We start from the raw sequence: 22,956 nt of genomic DNA, 5'->3' as shown, positions 1-22,956 counted from the left end.
TTTATGATAGTTGGTATGTCAAACAATTAATGGGCATAGTCATTTACTTTACGATTCATATTAATTCTGTTTTATCATGATAGTTCTCAATTAAAAGTAACATTAATTTAACTCATCATTTAAAGCGTTTTTCATATTGTTCATCGTTTACGTTAACCTTTTTTTTTTTTTTTTTTTTTTAAGTCGAGGTAAAATAAGCAATTTACATTATATTATTAGACATATATATATCAAAAATTAATATTTACAATTATATATATATATTTTAAGAATAATATTTTTATACGTAATATATGTAGAGAGAGAGAGAAAAAACTAATAACATACTAATATACTTAAAGTTTATACTATTTTAAGAAAATAAGATTTTTTTTTTAAATGTTGTTGCGTCCGAATCCGAAGGATCTGGATAGAAAAAGAAAGGGGTCGTACAAGACTAAATAAGCGATCAATTTTTAAGAGAACATTTGACGAATAAAAAAAGGAAAAAGAAGGAGACTTGAAAACTAGATCAGGAGTGTCTCATTTATAATCTATCGTGTATTTTTTAGGCCAAGTTTGAACTACGAGAAGATCGGTATTTATTCAACACTCAGGTCATCCTTAAAGATCGAATCTAATAAAACTCGAGCCAGGACCCTTCGAGTTCTTCTATTCTGATGATGCCGATTGTTTAGTCTATGATTTTAATTGTTTGCGAGACAGAATTTTTATTAAGAAAATAAAATATTAAAATAAAATAAATAATTAAACAATTTTCTTGCGTCGTGAAAAAATGTTCTTAGAGTTCTGGGTCACAATATATTACAAGAGGAAAAGAGAAAAAAATATTGATATTAGTTATACCTTCCCAAATCATGATAATTATAATAATAGAAATAATAATAATAATTATTGTGAGAAAAAAAATAATTATGGATTTTTTTAGAGGGATAGGAGAGTTATATTCGAGAAACAAAGGGAAAAAAGAAATAAGTCCTGGCTCGTAGAATTTTACACACACACACACACACACACACATATTTTTTATTTTATTTCTCATACTTATATATGTATATATATAAGTATATATAAGTATGAGAAATAAAACGAGAAATAAAAAAAAACATATACGGTGATAAAATTATAAATATTCAGTTTATTATTATCTTCTAATGTTGCATGTTTATTATAATTTAAAAATAGATGCAGATTATACAATATATGATATAACATGACAAAATATTCTTTTATAACATACATAATAAAACGTATTCATTCATATATGGAATCTTTAATGATACGTAAAGACAAATATGTACTTATGGAAGAATATCATGTCACTAGCATAATATGAATTCAATGCTAAATACTAACAATATACATACCAAATATTTATTATAATACTATATATTTTCTTTACATTAAAAAAGCATACAACATTCAATCTATCATATTTCTAGTCCATTTTCTACGGCAAAAATTATTCGAAAAGTTGTCAAATAGGAAAACGTAGTTGATAAATACTGTGAAATATAAATATTTAGTTTCAATTATTATATATATGTCATTAAAATGACTATAAATTAAATTATACATTATTTTAAATTTAGATAAACATACGTATTTTAAATTGTTTATATGAAACCATTTACTTTAAATGTATACGTACAAAAGCATATACTAATATACTCAAGAAAAGCATTAATTAACATTACAGAAGAGATTCCGATAATTTTGGCGATGCCAAACATAATGTTTTCTGAAGATAACTTAAATGCTGAAATTGATAATAAAAACAAAAAATTGCTGTTACTATTTATTTTAAAATTATTAATAAAAGTGAGGGGAAAAATAGTAGAAAATCAAATAAAGGCAAAATTAGCTGTTCATATTATTTTTTATTTATATTATATATAATTAGCAGAATTAAAAATTTTATAAAAATAGGATTGACTTTTCATTTTAGGTCAAATAATGAGAATGCAGAGAGGAAGGAGCTTTACTTTTTTTTTCGCTCAAGTATTTACTTTTGATTGGTATACATTGAAGAGATTTTCAGATTAATTGTAAGTACAGAACTTATGATCTTTTCCTATTTATTTTTCGTAGACGTATTAATGTAATAAAGCAAAGATTTGTACGCATGTGAAACTTATTGAAATAAGTTTATTGTAATTAATTTAGATTTATACAGTTCCTGAAAATACATATAGAATAATCAATTTCCCACTATGCATAAATGATATAAATTGATCTAAGTGTAACAAATATTTTTCTATACAAAAATGTACAATATTATTTTTTTTTTTTTTTTTGTAATGTATATAAATAATACCTATAATTCGAAAACAAAAGCTACATGGCGCTTTAGGAATTTTTGCATTATGTCTTGCTGCAAAGAAATGGGTTGAAATATTTATTAAATAATATCGCCAAAATTATCGGGATTGTGCCAGAATAAATTATCCATGAGAGTTGTAGATGCGATACAACTTACAGAAGCGTAGTAATTAAGTGAAAGAGTCGGTAGCATGCATGGTACAGTTACGGATACTGGCTGCTGGCATCGCAATGTAACGTATAATAAGTCTTTCTGTAAAAACACTTCTTTCTTATACCATAATGATTCGTATACAGCATGGCCAATGTTATTACTCTGAAATATTAAAATAAAATTACATCTCGATTATAATGTTATAAAAAGACTTTTATATTAAATGAAGATAAAAATCAATGGGGCATAACATATGTGCCTCTGTATAATAAAGCTGATTATATCTATCAACATTTTATATAAAAAATATTGTGCGTGTTTATATATATTATTCGAATTTGTATATCTTTCACGTTTTATTGCTTTTATGTTTTTATATCAATTTTATTATGCATATATCAATTTCTTTTGGTTTTTTCCATATACATTTTTCATATCCTACCGTATTTAAAACATAATCAGCTGGCCACGCGCAAACAAAAACTTCTATAAGCGAGGATGCGCCAACAGTTAAAAATTGAGCCTTTATAGTTAATGGTTGTCGCTGTACAAAATAATATTATAATATCAATAATGCAGTTGTGTGCTAACGCAATATAAAAAAAATTAAAATTATTAAATTCACAATATAAGTAGGAAAGTGCCCATAAACAATTGTAGTCTAATAAATCAATTTTTATATTCTTAAATAAATTATGTATACATATGTATGTTATACATATATGTAAATTTTATTATTAATTAAATCAACACATGTGGTACGTGTTTCTACAATGAAAAGCTCGCATCTTCTAAGATAAGCTTCTATCTCTTCAAACAGATTTTTGCGTAAAACAATATGTTTAATTTTCATGTACGCAGAATACGATAAATAAATGAAATAGACATAACTCACACTCAAAAAGGTAAGACCGCTGAATACTACTGCTACAGTACTAAATCCTATTGACGACAATGCTATATATCGGATCGTCATGGTAACATCTTTCGCATATCTGTAATCGACTTTCGGTTTCTTTATTTTTATTTTGAAATTGGCAATAAACAAGAGAAATGTAAAACATAGCGACATTTTATATTTTGAAATAAAGAGAAATTTTTTTAAATAGATAATTAATTTTTACTATTATTGACGCGTCGTCTGTTATTTTTAAAATTTTTCTTCTCTCTCACTACAATCGTATTGAATTACAAACTTGGATAGATAATAATTTATTCTGTCATAATAATTTATATCTTACCGTAAGAGCCGTTGATGCATTTGTATACAGGTTTTAAACTCCGAGTAACTTCTAACTTTGCGAAATTTTTGAGATAAAATTTCAAATCTTGCCGCTACAAACCAAAGTAGAACAGCCACGAAGACATTGCTGCATACTTGTACATAACTTTGATATACGACCATCGCATGATGCAAATAAACGATAGTTTTTAACGGTTGTTGGCCAATATAAAATGGGTACTGTACTTCGATTGGAAAGGGTTGAGGTAGCAATAGCGGACCAAAAATAATTGCGACAGCAGTTACAGTTATCCACCATAATGTTATTCCATAAAATAATTTGCATTTATTAATATATTTTTGAAATATATCCTTCTCTTCTGGTTTTGCTTGTTGAATATAATTTTCCATTTCATATATTACAACCTACACAAATATAATACATATATATATAATATGAAAGATGTAATGCTTTATTCAGGATTTATACAGGATATTTGTAGATAAATGCCGTTTAACATAACTGTTAAATGATAGAAAAGATATAAAAAACTTTTTTTCCTATTTTTTAAAATCTTATAATGCAAAAAGAAATTTAACTTTTCAAAGTTATATTAATTTTTTTTTTTTTTTTTTTAGTAAAACTATATTTTTATTTTGTTACCATGAAAGCTTAGAAAAGAAATATCTTTAACAGATTTATTAAAAGTAGCCTTGAAATCCAAGATCACATTGGAGTGGAGAAATGATTGAAACAGATGTGTGAGAACCAAGATCTTTATTATACATTATTTATTTTATTTAGTTTCGTGAGTAAGTGAAAAATAATATCATAAAATGTATGTGTTCTTTAATACAATTTTATTTCAAGATGGAACGATTTTAAAAGCAATTTTAGAATCATCATAATATATTTACTATTATTGAATCGAAAAGTGACAAATATCGATTGAAATAAGTAAATCTTTCTCATCAAAATGTAGTATCCCATTGTGAAAATAGGAAATAACTTGGATATTTAATTATAAAAAATTTAGAAAAAATGTTTCTTATTATCAAATTTTAAAAAATAATAAAGAATATCTTTTACACTTTTCTTCGTATCTCAAAATATTTAGCAATTATTTTAAACGGCCCTTATCTTATTGTTAGACATATTCTTTATACACACATGTACATTAATATTCTTTTTTATCTTTCTTATATAATCTTTATTTTTTAAACCTTTGATAAATTGAAGTTTGCATAAATGTAAAATAGTTTAGTTTAAAATAATTACTTTTGTTATAGATAAAAAAGTCTCTAAAATATATTAAAATAATATTATATATCTATATAATAAATTAAATATGATAAATATTATATCTTCTATATACGCTTTTGTATTAAGCTACTATTATTGCCACGCACATGCGCAAGAAAGTCCATTTGCCTAACAACAGCTGCAAGTATACGACAATGCATTATACTTCGCATGCCGTACATCACAGTAGTAATCCAGTGTTTATACTCCACAGCATATGTTTTTGGTGTGGAAGCCGGGCATAAGAAAAGGTAACTTTCAAGCTTTGATAATAAAAGATAAAACGTAGAATAAATAGATATAGAAAAACAGTCTACAAGTCTAGAAGAAAATATGGAGCATTGAAAACAGGTGAAATTAATGAAGTAAAAATTGTATCGAAAACTTTTTATATTTCTATCCCTTATAAGATTTAAAATGATCAAGTCAATGTCTCGATTGATTTTGAATAAATAAATTACGTAATATTAAATTCTTCGAAATACAAAAAAAAACATAGATATGAACGATTTGAAAAATAGGTATAAATAGAATTCTCTTTCAAATGCTGTTGACCATTCCAATTCTTTCATTATCAAAAAGTATACTTTCTTTCCTATTTTTTAGAATCTTATAATGCAAAAAGAAATTTAACTTTTCAAAGTTATATTAATTTTTTTTTTGTTTGTAAAACTATATTTCTATTTTGTTACCATGAAAACTTAGAAAAGAAATATCTTTAACAGATTTATTAAAAGTAGCCTTGAAATCCAAGATCACATTGGAGTGGAGAAATGATTGAAACAGATGTGTGAGAACCAAGATCTTTATTATACATTATTTATTTTATTTAGTTTCGTGAGTAAGTGAAAAATAATATCATAAAATGTATGTGTTCTTTAAATTAATAATATATTTACTATTATTGAATCGAGAAATGACAAATATCGATTGAAATAAGTAAATCTTTCTCATCAAAATGTAATATTCCATTTTGAAAATAGGAAATAACTTGGATATAATTATAAAAAATTTTTTAAAAATGTTTTTAAAATTTTTAAAAATAATAAAGAATATCTTTTACACTTTTCTTCGTATCTCAAAATATTGTATTTAGCAATTATTTTAAACGGCATTCATCTTATATATCTAGACATATTCTTTATACACACATGTACATATATATTTTTTTTATCTTTCTTATATAATCTTTATTTTTTAAACCTTTGATAAATTGAAGTTGATCCATAAAAAAAAAAATTAGCATTGATTAGCCTTTTTGAAAAAAACGCTCAAGTTTATTTTCTTAATTGTAACAAGCTGCAAAATATTATAGTTTCGAATATTTTGAGATAACGAACGAATCGAAATGTAGTACATCCGAATTCTTTTCGAATGAACAAAACTTAGAATTGAAATATTTTTAATCACAGGTCGTGTTTTAATCACCGTATATATTTTTTACTATATACTAACTGCCTACCGAAAAATCTCGCTATACGCGATTTTAGTATATGAGTTCATTTTTCGATGATGTCTCTTCATTTTAGGAAAATTTTAAATCATAAAAATATAGTTTTATGTTTTGCATAATGACAGAAGTTTGATATTTACGACACAAATAGATGAAGAGATCTGAAAAAAATCGTCTATTGTATTTCAACAAAATTCAGATTTTTTTATTGTATTTATTACGAATAGTCAAGTTATGAATAGATGCAATAAATAAAAAATGGATTAATATAACATTATATTGATACAACAAAATAATAAATCTTTCTCGTATTCAATTATCTATATTGATGCCTTCTATAATCCGAGCATATAAATAAAAGTTCCTGATCTAATTATATTATTATCCTCTCATTTTCCTTTTTCCTCTTCTCCCTTTTCCTTGTCCCTCTCTTCCCTTCACACTACTTTTTTTCTCTTCCTCTTTCATTGTTTTTTTCTACTCTATCACTATATCTTATCTAAAAATTTATAAACTTACAATTAGTACTATAAGATATTTAGTAATATCGTTAGAAAGAGTAAATCATATTTATATGAAAAATCATTTCTTAACGCTTTTTAATTCTCTGACGTTACATACGAGATTAGAAATTTTATATATCCAAAATTAATTTATACATGCGCAATTATTAGTAACTATATAGTCATGATTGTAGTAATTACAAAAATATATTAGTAAATAAAAATTATATTTAACATTCACACACACACACACACACACATATATAATTTTATAATTTTATCTTTTATATACATCTTTCTAATAATTTCGCAAATTATGATTTCTACGAAGTAATTACAAACATTATATACATATATATATATATACATATACACATATTACATTATATACATATATAGATATATCTATATATATATGTAATAAATAGCCAGAATCTTTTGCTATTCAAAAATTCAGAAAATATTAGAGAACCAAAGAGATTTTACATATACTAGAACAATATAAGCGCGCGCATTTATTTATGGGCATTTACCAATTTTTTCTAACTTTTCCTTCCTAACTTTAAACTTTTTCTTTCACAAATTGTCAAATTGTCAAAATTCACATGATTCGACAGTTGCAAATAACACGAATGAAACAAGTCGCAGCGCACAAGCGAGATAGTCAATTAGCATCGCGGAAAAAAGGGTTCAACGTTTCGATATATTCGAGTTCGAGGTTTCATGCCTTTTTTAGAAAGGGAAATCAACTTTTTATCTAAACAGCTTTCAAACTTTTTGGCGTTAAATCGACTATTCTTATTTTTATAGTTAGTTAAAATTAGAATTTGTGTATGAAATCTATAAAAAAAAAAGTATATATTTTGAAATCTAACAAAATTCTAATTTTTTATCACTTTTAAATTCTTGTCCGTGGATTGTTTCATCTTTCTTTAGTATTATGACATAATTACACGTTTATTGATCTATTCTACATTTGTGCAAAACTTCAATTATTCTTTTTTCGCTTTCTTTATATCAGAATCTGCAAAGAAAAAAATTAATCTAGAATAGAAATTATATATTCAAAGAATTCAATGTTGAAGTATTTTTAGAATCGCTATAAAATTTCAATAATAATGGTGATTGTGTGTGCGTAATTTATATACATATGTATACATAAGAAAAAAAATTTTTTTTTTTTTAAATTAGTTTTTTTAAATTTTATTTTGATTTAATTTTTATTTTGAGAAATTTATTTTTAATTGATGTTTATTCTATTTATAAAAATTATGCAGATGTAAATTTTGAAATTACAATTAATCTAATAAAAATATATCTTTCTTGTGTCTCTTACTTGCAAACGATTACTCTGAAGCGTAAACAAAGTGATCTGAATCGGAACTTGTAGGAAGGCACTCAACTCGCAACCCACTTTCATAAGAAGAAATATATTATCACGTTCGAGACTTAATGTATACATTAACGATATCGACATTAGCATACCATTTATGCAACAACACCATCGAAATATTTTGTCGCGAATTTTTTGATACTTTGTGGCCTTGACTGGAAGTGGCCAGCAACAAGCAAAAGTTAGATCTACTTTTAGAAAAGCAAGAACTTTTTCTAGTGTCAATATCTCTGTCATAATAAAATCTCACGAACTATATTATGGACAGAAAATAATGTATCTTATTACGATTCGTATTCAACTGTCTTTACAATATTTTTCCGAGAATTCATGGAAAGAAAAATTGCGCGAAGAGAGCGAGGAGAAGACGCATATTGAACACTTAAGTTGCACCTATATTGCATTCATTTATATTTTATAGATGTAAAACGTAAAATATTTTCTCTAGTAAGAGGGATGCGCGTAAAATTATGTAATGACGAAAATTATGAGAAAGACGGCAGAAGGAAATGATAAATTACACAAGAGATATGTAGCTGCCTATGTAAATTTTATAATTTTTTTTGATACATAAATATCAGTATCAATTTAAATTCAATGAAAATGTATTTTTCTTTCCCAGTTCAAATGATTGGATTTATCTAAACGGATAAAGAGAGGAAAAGAAATGCGTAATTATAAGAAAGACAATTTGAAGATAAACGGGAATCTCTTATCTCTTTATTAACTTTATTTAAATTAACAAGCGAATCGTGACATATTGTAAAAACCACTAAACCTATTTCTACAATTATACATTCTACTTTTGAGGGATTAAAAAATAGATAAAAATCTCTCTGTTATATACACGTATATATTCTATTTCTTATTGTCTCTAAATATGTATATGTATTTAATTCATTTCTACTTATCTATAATTTGGAAAAATTTTATAAATGCTCGGTTACATAAGTAAAGATCAAATTATAATTATGTAATTTTATGATAATAAATATAAATAGTCTTTTTTTTTTTTTTACTCTACAGCTAGTTTCTTAGCCATAGCTTTTAATTCTTTCTTCGTAATTTTTCCTGAAATTGTACGGGGTAAAACATTCAGAAATATCACTCCACCACGAAGCCTGCATTGATCCATCATGTTATTTGCTACCAAGTCTATTAATTCTTGCTCCGTCACCTAACACATACACAATTTGATTATTACAACATAGCATACTCGATTTTATAAAACATTTTATATTCTACACTAAAAAACAATCTATAAAAATAATTATTTTAACGCACATACGCAATTAATGTTTAAATTAATCTGCAATTTATTATAAGAAAAGGAAATAGAAATTTATACTTTTGACAATAGATCTATTAAACAAATTTTATTATAAAAATTTTTGAAGATTAAAATTTCCATGCAATTGATAAATTATAAAATATTTTTGTGAATACTCTGTAGCCTCATATCATATTTGCAACAAGATTGTACCTCGGCTCCAGGCATCTTGATGACAAAAGCAATAGGATGTTCGTCATCTGTTGCATGAGGAATTGCTGTTACTGCAACTTCAAACACTGCTGGATGCGATAGTAAGACACTCTCGATTTCTCCAGGTGAGATTTGGTATCCTCTGTATTTTATAAGATCCTTTATTCTGTCCGTAACAAAGAGTTCCCCATCTTCATCAATATAACCAATGTCACCCGAATGCAGCCATCCTACAAGAAACTTGAATTCATTTTCATGGTATTATTACTACATGTGATATTACTACTACCCGGAAAAAAATGATGATTTTAAATCAGATCAAATTAGATTAAGATGAATATAAAAATAGATCTAATCGGATATAATTTGATCTGATATGATCTGATTTGATCTGATCATTTTTCCTGGATAGATATTTTGTTAGATTATTTTATTAGAAATTTATTTTATTAGAAAGGTTCTTTAAAAAGGAACGAGTGTACATTACTAATATGAAAATTTATTTGCATAGTACTTTTACCTTGTTCATCAACGATATTCTTTGTCGCTGCAAGATTTCTGTAATAGCCATTCATCATGAACGCCGTCTTTATCCACAATTCTCCCAACTGATTTGGGCCAAGAATCTTTTCGCTTTTTGGGTCTATAATTTTTATTTGTACATTCTCGAGTACTATTCCGCAAGATCCATTCTTATTATTTGAGCTCTGCATTGTCCCGTATCCACCGAGTTCTGTCATCCCTAAAAACAAGATATGGATGATTAAATTATAAAATATATAATTATTGTATATTAGAATAATAACCTACCAAAAATTTGTAATATTTGAACATGTGGTAAGATACATTTCATTTCTTCCTGTACTTTCGCATTAATTAATGCACCACTGAAGAGAATGACTTTTAAAGATGATAATGAAAATTTCTTTATGTAACCCGCTTTAAGAATCCTCGTGACCATACTCGTGCTTAGAAAAGTCAAAGTTATCTAATAATAAAGTCAAGAAAGATTTATGCTTTTGCATTCTATTATTACCATATATACAAAAATGTAAAATGTGCATATATTAATTAATTTATTTAATAAATAATATTATAATAATATATGTAAAAATGATTTTTTGATATTGTAACTTGAATTTATTTAAATTATTATAATAATATTTTAGCATATGAATAATCGTTATAATAGACACTTCTTTTACTCACAAATGCAAGTTTTCGGATGACGTAAAGATTTTACAAAATACAATAATATATAATACAAATTTTCCTAAGAGAGATAAATTTACACAATATTAAGAACTTAAATTTTGCTTAAACAATACATTATTCGATGAAAAAATTTTTGCAAATCAAACAGTAACATCATTATTATTATTATTTATAAAATATTTTTTAGCAAGTTCCAATCACATGCTAACATGTCTCAGTTATCATTTTGAAGTAAAAAAAAGAGACAAATTTAAAATTATTCGCGCGCATTTATGACAATAGATAAAAAGAAAAAGTCTTTTATCCTTTATATAAAGAATTTTTTGTCCTTTATCTTTTACGTAAAGTAAAAGAGATAAATCTTATTGCAAGCGGTGTTATCGTAGATTCTTTTTCACGACTCTCACCTTGTATTTTTCGATTAATAAACATATCATTTCTTCGTCGAATTCCGGATAAAGAATTATTTTCGCACCCTGCGCGATCGTCATCAAATTCATTATTATTCCGGTTATCCAATAAAGTGGTGAAAACCAAATCAACACCGCATTGGTACAATCTATGTCTTTACTCTCACTTATATGCAACAGACAGTAATTAGATAATTCAACGGCCTTTGGCATTCCCGTAGTGCCTGACGAGTGCATGATACACATTGTTTTTTTCATATCATTGCACTCGATATACTGGAAAGTCGCCACTTTCGAATCGCTGTACATGCTCAAAATGTCGGCAAACGAGATTGCATCGAAGTGATCGCCGTAAATCACAACAGTGGGATTGCAATTGCTTTTTTTTATCGCGCTCAAGATAACGTTTATGGATTTCTCGGTGCAGAATATTACTTTCGGAGTAGTCAGCTTCATAACATGCAGCGTGTTTTCTAATGACAAATACGGCATAATTAATAAGGATTATGTAAAATAAAGAAAAATGGTAAATGAAATAAATAATACGTAGATGATAACATAATTAAATAATAATGAAGATAAAATATAATTAATTTAAAACTAGATAATAATATTCGCCATTGTTGGAATTAAATTACTTCTGATTAATCAAATATAACGTAACAATTTTTAATTGTCACTGAAGGAGAACTCACGCATAAAGAAAAATGGTAAATGAAATAAATAATACGTAGATGATAACATAATTAAATAATAATTAAGATAAAATATAATTAATTTAAAACTAGATAATAATATTCGCCATTGTTGGAATTAAATTACTTCTGATTAATCAAATATAACGTAACAATTTTTAATTGTCACTGAAGGAGAACTCACGCATAAAGAAAAATGGTAAATGAAATAAATAATACGTAGATGATAACATAATTAAATAATAATTAAGATAAAATATAATTAATTTAAAACTAGATAATAATATTCGCCATTGTTGGAATTAAATTACTTCTGATTAATCAAATATAACGTAACAATTTTTAATTGTCACTGAAGGAGAACTCACGCATAAAGAAAAATGGTAAATGAAATAAATAATACGTAGATGATAACACAATTAAATAATAATGAAGATAAAATATAATTAATTTAAAACTAGATAATAATATTCGCCATTGTTGGAATTAAATTACTTCTGATTAATCAAATATAACGTAACAATTTTTAATTGTCACTGAAGGAGAACTCACGCATAAAGAAAAATGGTAAATGAAATAAATAATACGTAGATGATAACACAATTAAATAATAATGAAGATAAAATATAATTAATTTAAAACTAGATAATAATATTCGCCATTGTTGGAATTAAATTACTTCTGATTAATCAAATATAACGTAACAATTTTTAATTGCCACTGAAGGAGAACTCACGCATAAAGAAAAATGGTAAATGAAATAAATAATACGTAGATGATAACACAATTAAATAATAATGAAGATAAAATATAATTAATTTAAAACTAGATAATAATATTCGCCATTGTTGGAATTAAATTACTTCTGATTAATCAAATATAACGTAATAATTTTTAATTGCCACTGAAGGAGAACTCACGCAAATCCATGTTCTCGTTCCACGGATTAAAGATCGCGTTGATATAAATTGCTGCCAAGCAGGATACGATGGAATTGAAATGATTATTTGTGCACACACTGACAACATCGTTGGGTTTAATTGCTTGCTCTCGTAGCCACAACGCGCATTTTACGATTTTGTCTTGTAACTCCGCATACGTAACTACTTGTTCAGTGCATGCGTCTAACTATAACATTAAATAGAGTAATCTTAAAATCACCAAACGTGCATTTTATTATAAATTATTTATTTATAATTAAAATGACATTGGATGGTTTTAAGGTATGTCTTGTGTAATTTCTCGAAAATCTTAGTGTACTTGTTATGAAATTAATATCCAAATTGTACGTACACAAAATTCATGTATCTATTTTCTTAGAGACCCTGGAATTCCTTGAGAATCAAAATAAATGATTCTTAATATTGCATATAATTGTAAATTATTAACAATATGACTGTCAGTTTCAGATATACGATTACAAATGATATTGATGATATTGTGCAAAATGTAGCCATTTTTGTGTCTGATACTTATTATAGTTCAATATTGTATTTTAATTATATGAATTTATTATTATTAATTTTAACAAGTCTTTTTTCTATTTATATAATGATTCGATTGCTTCATAATTCGATGGCATAAAAATTTGCTAATAAAGAAAATTATTTTTCTCCATATAGTTGTAATGATATTGCATAGTAAAAAAGACATATTCTTAACCTTAAGGAATACTATAACGTTTTAACGGTTTAAAAAAATAATATTTCCACTTTTTTAACTCTCTAGCTAATGCTTAAATAATATATAAATTTTTCATTTTATATACACTTATTTGTGTTTGAGAGCATATCTTATTGTTAGAGGAAGATACAAGAACATAAGTCTATGTTAATAATATCTTATAAATATATTAATGGAAGAGTGATTATATTGATACGATAAATCTCTCGTTATTAGAAAACATTCAATATTGATATCATATGTAAATATTGACTTACGTGTACGATTTTATCACCATGACTTTTAATTTTATCCCACATTATTTCTCCAATACTCTTATAGTTATACGTAGACTTTATCTCTCCTTTGTAAACGTTATTTTCTATAGTAAAAGTCTGAAAATAATAAATAAATTTGATAATAAACAAAAAAAAACAGTACAAATCTTTGCATGCCTTTGTAGCAAATGTGCGTCTCGTGTTTTTAATCTATATGTCTTACGCCATATTGACAGTGACTTTTTGTTTAAATATTATATAAACATATTAATCATAATACGTACGCGCATGTTTTTGTACTTACCCTTAAGTCGTTCGTAGCCATTTCGCTAGAGATATTGGAGTTTTAGATTCTAGATATGAAATGTTGAACGCAATAAAACGGCGATGTAGCAACTCTCTCCTTCTTTTACACCTCTCTCTCTCTCTCTCTCTCTCTCTATTAATATATTGAATAAAATATTTATATAAAATGTTTGGATTCAAAGAATGTATAATACAATGTAATATAGTATACATAATAAAAATTTTTATATGAAATATTCAAATTAAGGAAAATTGACAATTAAAATAATAATTTGAAAAATTTTCTTAAATAAATTTCTTATATTTTTATTTTCATATTTGTTTGTCAAAAAAAACACACGCATACACACAGATGTTATTGCCTAAGCACCTGCTTAAAAATTAAAGTATTTCAACACTGAAAAATATAAAGATATATGTCGTCGTGACAATTAAAATTTGCTAAAATGAAATTAAATACATATTGACAATAAGTCAAATTTGCGCACGATAATACAATATATTAATAAATATTGCGATAAAAGAAATATACCAATCTTTCGAAAAGAAAACATAGTTTTGTGCACAGCTTTTTATTGATCGCTCATCTCGAAAAGACTAATTAAAAATTTTTATTTACACAATACAATGTTAACTTGTTTCTTTAATTAATCGCGTACTATATTAACTGCTTTCCTATTATGAGTAATGCTACGATGTGAATAACACTTTAAAAAGTGTTTGAACTGATATATCGTGACTGTACGAAAACTCACAGTGTTCTATCATTCGCGATTGTACTCGAAGTGTCATATCATTGCGCGATGCAACTGTTACACGAAGTAATAAGAAGTAATTCCTCCTACTTTTGCTTTACTCGCTATTACTATACACACGAGATAAGAGAGAAAAAGATAAACTCTGAATTAATACCACCACTGCAGCCAACACTGTAGCTATAAATAACAGACTTTAAACCTTGAACTATTAAAACAAAATAAACACATATATTATGCGAGAAATAGTAATAATATAATGATATATGTAAAATATATTTTTAAATTAAATATTTCTATATAATTATGTTTAATTATTTTTAAATTATTTATTTTTAATTATACATTTTTAAATTATTTTAAAAATATATTTCTATTACATATCTTTTAAGTATATTTTTTTCTAAAAAAACACGAAATATATACATTTAGATACGATATATTTGATAATTGCTCCATCTCGCATATTATCATTTTCTTGCAGCTTTGTCATATCTTTTTAAATACACAACGATTTATTATCAATATGTTTATCATCTCTCTTTCGCTGTTCCACATACGAGTATTATTCAATTACGTAAATGCTATAAATTTATATTTCATTTTACATAAAAAAAAATTTTAAATATATGCGTGTTGGAGAAAAATATCGATTTCACACACACACACACACACACACACACACACACACATTCCCTCTCTCTTTTATATTTATAAACTTATTGCTAACTTATATCGATGCTCGTCACATACTAAAGCGGAGCATATCAGAGAAGAAAACTGCTTTTTGTTTGACATGCAAATCGATCGAATAGCATAGACTTTTCTCACGAGTCTCAGCAATAATCGAGATTATATAAACGCAAAGTAAAGCAGCTATTTTTATTTCAAATGCCGCACATGCATATCACTTCCTTTTCTGGTAATTGCTTTCTAACATGACATTGTTACTGCTGTTGCTATAAATATGTCTTGTAACTTTAACCGACTTAATGTAATCGCACACGTTATTTCTTATTGCAAATCATTTTTTTTTTTTTTTAATCTAGAATATATAATTTGAAATAAAAAAATAGAATAAAAATATTATATTAAGAAATATATAATTTACTAATAATAATTTTAAAAGTTCAGATATTTACGATCAGTTTGAGAAAAGAGAAAGTGGGAGGGAGGGAGGGAGAGAGAAAGAATACTTATAAAAAAATTAACTAAAAAAACGAGAAAAAATATTTCTTATGAAGAAAAAGTTAAATATTAAAATTTAAAAAAAAAGAAGCTTTTTTTATTAATTATAGAATTAATTTATTATTCTTGTAATTAAGTATAATTATTATATTATTAAGTATAATTGTTATTATTAATTATATATATATATATATATAAATATAATAATTAGTAATCATAAAAATATAAATATAATTCATTATTTTATTCAATCGCTAGTTTTTTAGCCATTGTTTTCAATTCTCTTCTGGCGATTTTTCCTGAATTTGTATAGGGGAAAGCATCCAGAAATATCACTCCAGCGCGAAGTTTATACTGATCCATCATGTTATTTGCCACCAGGTCTATTAATTCTTGCTCCGTCACCTACACATATAACAATAATTATATTCTCTCAACAATTGTACAAGGTGTACCAAGAATCTTGGAACAAAAAAATGGAAGTGATTTCTTTATGCAAATGCAAGTCAACGAGTATAAGAAATTATTTCCATTCGTTAATTAAATGCGCATAAACTTAAGTGCGCGCAGAATATCTTTAAAGTCGATTTTTTTTTTTTAAACAAAACCTTGTATAAAAAAAATTTGATATTTTCAATTTGCATTTGTATAATAAATTGCGTCATATTACTTGCACCACGATCTCTGATATTCTTTGTATAATTGACATTTAAATTAAGTTACATGTATTAATCTAAGATATATTTATTATATTAATAAATAAAATTTATACACACATGTTCATTCTAATATGTTTAAAGAATGAAAAGAATGGGAAAAAAAATCTTAGAAATAAACTTATTAAAAATTGTATTATATACATACATATAAAAATTTAAAAAAAAAAAGATATTTGAACGATTTACAAAACTTATCAATTCGCGATTGCTAAGATATCGTTTCATAGAATTTTGCTCGGTGATCTCATTATAATCGCAACAAGATTGTACCTTTGCACCGGGTTTTTTAGTAACATAAGCAAGAGGATGTTCATCATCTGTCGCATGAGGTATTGCTGTTACTGCAACTTCCAACACAGCTGAATGTGACAATAAGACACCTTCAATTTCTCCAGGTGAAATATGATATCCTCTGTACTTTATAAACTCTTTTATCCTGTCGATAACGAAAAGTTCCCCGTCTTCATCGAAATAACCGATGTCACCCGAATGCAGCCATCCTAAAAAAATTCACAAACTTACTTTACGGGATATTTTATTATTATTAATCAAATTTTTGATCACTATAATTTATTGACATAAATAAATATTTCACATAAATAATATTAACTTAATTAAATTTTTAATTATATATTACTAACAGGGTTTACGCGCATACGCACAGAAGGAGAGAAGTTTTTTACCTTCCTCGTCAATAATATTCTCTGTCGCTTCAGGGTTCCTGTAATAACCATTCATTATGTAAGCCGTCTTTATCCATAATTCTCCTGGTTTATTCGGCCCAAGGACCTTCCCATTTTCTGGGTCTATGACCTTCATTTGCACATTTTCAATTACCGTTCCGCAAGATCCATCTTTGTGATGCGAAAGCTGCAATGTCGATATTCCACCGATTTCTGTCATTCCTAGAAACACAAGATAAGTAATCGAATTTTTACAATAAATCTTTTTATTTATTAGATATTGTTTATTATATATTAATATTATATATTTATAATATTTTATTATATTAGAATGATACACCTACCGTAACCTTGTGATATTTGAACATGCGGTAAAATACGTCTCATTTCTTTTTGTGTTATTGGCTTAATTATTGCACCGCCACAATATATGACTTTCAAAGATGATAATGAATACTTCTCTACATAGCCCGCCTTAAGAAATCGATTAATCATACTCGTGCTTAGAAACATCACTGTTATCTGAATAGGAAAATAAAAAAAAAAAAGATTCATGTTTTTGCATTGCAATATGCCAGTCGTGTGTAAATATAAAACATGTTATGTAATTTATTGAGTAAGCATGCATTATAACAGTACACAAGAAGATATTTTCAATATTTTGAAAACTTTTGTGTGTAATTTAAATTGTAAAGTCTTCAGATGATAAATGAGTTTAATAGCAAATTAATAACATTTTTTTAAGAATAATAAATTATTATGTAATGTTGAATATATTAAATTTCTTTGCTTAAAAAAAAATAATACTTAATTTTATTTTTATTATTTTATTAATTTCGTGAGCAAGTGCAATATTATTTTCATATTAATAGCTTATAAAAAGATATCTATCTACAAGTTTAATACTTCTAATATCTCTCTCAGCTATTATTGATTTTTATCGCAAATCAAAGGAAGATACAGATATATTTAAAAATATTTACTCTCACGACTTCGGAAAAGAAAAAAACTTTTATAAATAGAATAAAATAATAATTTTGCTGCACGAGCAATCCGTTAGCTTATTCTCACCTTGTATTTCTCAATCAGTCGACATGTCATCTCTTCATCAAATTCCGGATATAGAATCGCTTCGGAGCCCTGCACGATCGATTTTAGATTCATCATTATCCCGCTAAACCAGTATAATGATGAGAACCACATTGACATCACACTGGTCATATTTATGTTGTTATTCTCGCTGAGAAGTAATAGACTGTAATAGGATATTTCAACGCCCTTTGGCATCCCCGTAGTGCCTGACGAGTGCACGATGTACGCCGTTTGCTTGATGTCATCGACATCGACATATTGAAAATTCGCCACTTCCGCATCGCTGTACATGTTCAAAATGTCGGTAAATGAGAACGCGCCAGGATAATCGCCGAAAATCACGATCGTAGACTTGCAGTTACTTTCTTTTATCGCGCTCGAGATGACGTTTACGGGTCGCTCGCTGCAGAAGATTATTTTCGGAGTAGTCAGCTTCATAAAATGCAGCACGCTTCCTAAGAACAAATAACGCATAATTAATAAAAGCTGCATATAACAAATAAAAAACACTGAATAAAATAAATAATTCATAGACGCGCGTTATTACGCAACTAACAATAAATAATAAAAAAAAAACAAGATCTAATTAATTTAATATAGATAAAATTATATTTACCGCGGTTGGAATTATATTATCGCTGATTATTTATTTATTAATCGAATATAACGTAAGAACATTTTTTTTTTTTTTTTTTAACTATCATCGCAGAAGAACTTACGAAAATCCATGTTCTCGTCCCACGGATTAAAGATCGCGTTGACATAAATTGCCGCCAAGCAAGGCACAATGGAATTGAGATGATTTTTTGTGCACACACTGACAACATCGCCGGATTTAATTCCTTGCTCTTGTAGCCACAACGCGCATCTTACAACTTTGTCTTGTAATTCTGTATACGTAACTACTTGTTCAGTGCGTGCATCCAACTATAATATTATTGCTATTATGTAGAGTATCTTAAACCAAACGTGCGTTTTATTATAAATTTTATAGTCATAATGAAAATGACATTGAGTGGATCTGAAATACCTTCTGCACTTTTTCAAAAATGCTTACTTAATATGAAATTAATATGCAAATTGTATTTAATAATATGAAAAATAAACGATTGTAAACTTATATTACTTAATTATTATATATATATGTATATTGCCTGTTTATATAACGAATATTATAGGATTAAACGCGGATGCATATATGTATATTATATATTTTATTGACATTAGAATAAAGTTAAGTAAAGCAGAATAAAAATCTTAAGCGAATTTAGCAAAATTCACTTTATATATTTTTGTTACGTTTTTCCAAGATGAATTTTTTTTTAAACCGGCGAATAGATCTATGTTGTGTATTTTATAAACACATTCACATTGATAGAAAAAGGCGATTAATAATTTTCTAAAGATGGAAAATATACTTTTTCTTTTTTAGAAGATTATTAATATAAAATTTCTTTTTCTAACTTGCTTAAGTATTGTACCCTTGAAAAAGTTCTCTTTTGCTGAAACACAAAAATTGACTTACGTATGCAATTTTATCTCGATGGCTTTCAATTTTAGTCCATATTAACTCTCCAAGACTCTTATACTTAATAGTATGAGATCGTATTCTTCCTTTATAAACATTATTTTCCACAGTAAAATTCTGAAAATAATAGATGTCTGTTTCTTTAAAAAATTACCATATTTTTGCAACCCTTTAATATAAACTTGCATTTTCGTATTTTTAATCTGTGTACATGTCTCGCGTCATATTGACAATTACTTTGTTTAAATATTAGTGATTTTCATTTAAATATTATATAAAAAGATTATTCTCTCATAATATTTGTTTTGCATTTACCTTCAAGTTATCCATTTCGCCAGAGATATTGAAGTTTTGTATTCCAAATATGAAGTATTGAATACGATTAAAAAGTGACGTAGCAAAATTCGATGATACCACTGCATCATAAATGATTGCATTAAATAAATTGTTTTTTGGGCATCTCAATTAATTAAACTAAAATTGATTGTCGATGTAATGGTACATAAGATAAAAGGATTTTCAATAAAATAAGTGTCTTCTTTTTAAAATAATATTACATAATTTAATATCAAAGCAAGAATGATTATGATAATTGCGTATATTATAATAGGCATAATTTAATATAAACAATTTTATTGTTATATATATATATATATTCTTAAATATCATTCAAAAAATCTTACGGTTTGTATTTTATCGAGACAATGCCACGCACAGGAAAGATAAAGCGACGTATAAGTATTTTCATAACTATCCTTTTTGGATTATATACACTGAAATTTAGAAAATATGCGTATATATGTATAAATTTTTACAGAAATATGCAATATGTAAAAATATGCAAAAGTTTGTACAAATTTGCAAATATGCAGATATATATATATGGTACACTGATCAACAAAATTATCGCAAGATAAATTCATGTCAAAAATTACGATAATTTTATCGACGAATGTATTTATAAATATTTATTTTTCATAATATTTTAAATCTTCAGAAACAGATGCAAAATAAAATAAGTAATAAAAAAAGTTTTAATCTCAAATAATATTATATATATGTTACAGATACAAAATAAATAATCACGATATTTAAAAACACAAACTTTATTTGAACTTCTTTAAAGTTAAAACAATATATTTTATTAAATGTTTTTCAACATTTTTCGGAAGAAATCTACGTATGTGCCTTCCTACGTATTGTGCTTTCAAAATTTTTTATTTCAATATTCAGGATGTAATTGAAATTTCTATAATATAAAAGAATTTTTACTTTTTTAATTATAACAAAAAAGATATTTTATATTCAGATAAAAAGAGCTTTTGTCCTACATAAAGATCACATTTTTTTCAATAAACACACGCTCCTATAATCATGGACAAATATCAATTGTCATTATATAATTTCTATTTGCGTCAACTTTGTTCCAGATGCATGTTATATTCCTCTCTTAAATGCATTTTGCAATTAACTTGCGAGCTGCATCAGTAATTCAGATTATATATTCTATTGCGCTGTTATTTGTGTGTAAAATGTAACCTCGATTTTGTTGCAATAGTTATTATTATATACTTTTGACATTTTAACATTATCATCGAGCTGATTTGAAATATCTATAATTTAAAATAATTTAAAATAATTTAAAATAATTTAAAATAATTTAAAATAATTTAAAATAATTTAAAATAATTTAAAATAAAATTGCTGTAATTCAGAACGCGATATCAAGCAGTGCGGTCAATTTATATATATTGTAAAACGATTGGTCATGCGATTATGTTAACGAGGACATTATCAAGTAATTTTTATTCGGAATTTTTAAATACGAACAATTTATTCTTAGTTAACATATCTCCAGAACTTTATCTGCAACAGAACATCTAACGATATTTTTTCTGTTATAACGTTGATGTAAACTTTTGTCTTGCGCAACTACGGTTTAAATAAAATTGATGCAACCACTTCCGAGATTTCGAGATGTATTTCATAAAAAGTGACAATTTTTCGCGGAGTGTTATATTTACGAAACATTAATTTAATTTTTTTAGGTATTATTTTATGTGATTGTAAGTATCCAATTTTCTGACATTAGAACATTATACTATGCTGAAAATAGATGACCTGAAACGTTCGGATATATATGCAGATAATTTATTATCATAAAAGATAAAATGTAATATACACATATATAAATATAGAATATAAATAGATATTTTGTGTCATAAAAGTTAAAATACGTGTGTCAAAAAATTCTAAAATAGAATTAAGTATTTATTATATCTGATAAGTCGGATTACACAGAATAGAATAATATTGTATACTAGTAAATGTCGAAACGTGCGAAAATACGTACCAATCTCTCGAGAACAAATCGAAGAATTCTGCACAATTTCTTACTAATGACTTATTTTGAGAAGCACTCCACTCGCTCCTTTTTACATGATAATAATACTGACTTGTTTGTTTTTTTTTCAATTAATTGTACATTGCTCGTGAAGAAGTTTTTACCGCGGCACGAATACTCTTAATGTGCTCAAAAATTGTACTGACTGATCGCACCGTGTATAGTGACTGAGCGATTACTGACGGTGT

The 22,956-nt window shown here is 26.1% G+C and overlaps 2 protein-coding genes across 2 annotated transcripts; both read right to left on the bottom strand.

Moving 5' to 3' along the window:
* Window positions 1-1,423: 1,423 nt before the first annotated feature.
* Window positions 1,424-8,602, bottom strand: LOC138942582 (odorant receptor Or2-like). Its single transcript, XM_070312917.1, has 6 exons — window positions 8,294-8,602; window positions 3,718-4,124; window positions 3,372-3,471; window positions 2,919-3,020; window positions 2,480-2,638; window positions 1,424-1,505 (listed from the first exon to the last, which is right to left on the bottom strand). The coding sequence occupies exons 1-6, from the start codon at window positions 8,585-8,587 to the stop codon at window positions 1,431-1,433; spliced, it is 1,137 nt and encodes a 378-aa protein (XP_070169018.1). The 5' UTR covers window positions 8,588-8,602; the 3' UTR covers window positions 1,424-1,430.
* A 496-nt stretch (window positions 8,603-9,098) lies between these two features.
* Window positions 9,099-22,952, bottom strand: LOC138942743 (uncharacterized). The gene is made up of 16 exons (XM_070313209.1): window positions 22,718-22,952; window positions 20,680-20,780; window positions 20,362-20,481; window positions 19,556-19,763; window positions 18,816-19,291; window positions 18,089-18,266; window positions 17,745-17,966; window positions 17,332-17,561; window positions 16,598-16,747; window positions 14,094-14,210; window positions 13,074-13,281; window positions 11,456-11,931; window positions 10,644-10,821; window positions 10,354-10,575; window positions 9,834-10,063; window positions 9,099-9,527 (listed from the first exon to the last, which is right to left on the bottom strand). Exons 2-16 carry the CDS (start codon window positions 20,692-20,694, stop codon window positions 9,366-9,368), a joined length of 3,192 nt encoding a protein of 1,063 aa, XP_070169310.1. The 5' UTR covers window positions 20,695-20,780; window positions 22,718-22,952; the 3' UTR covers window positions 9,099-9,365.
* Between the last annotated feature and the right edge of the window lie 4 nt (window positions 22,953-22,956).

This window comes from Polyergus mexicanus, unplaced genomic scaffold, assembly GCF_030449975.1.
Source record: "Polyergus mexicanus isolate NDT 795.1 unplaced genomic scaffold, iyPolMexi1.0 SCAF_23, whole genome shotgun sequence".
NCBI classification, from domain to species: Eukaryota; Metazoa; Arthropoda; class Insecta; order Hymenoptera; family Formicidae; genus Polyergus; species Polyergus mexicanus.
Note: the sequence above shows the minus strand (reverse complement) of the source record. Positions and strands in the feature narration are given on the sequence as shown.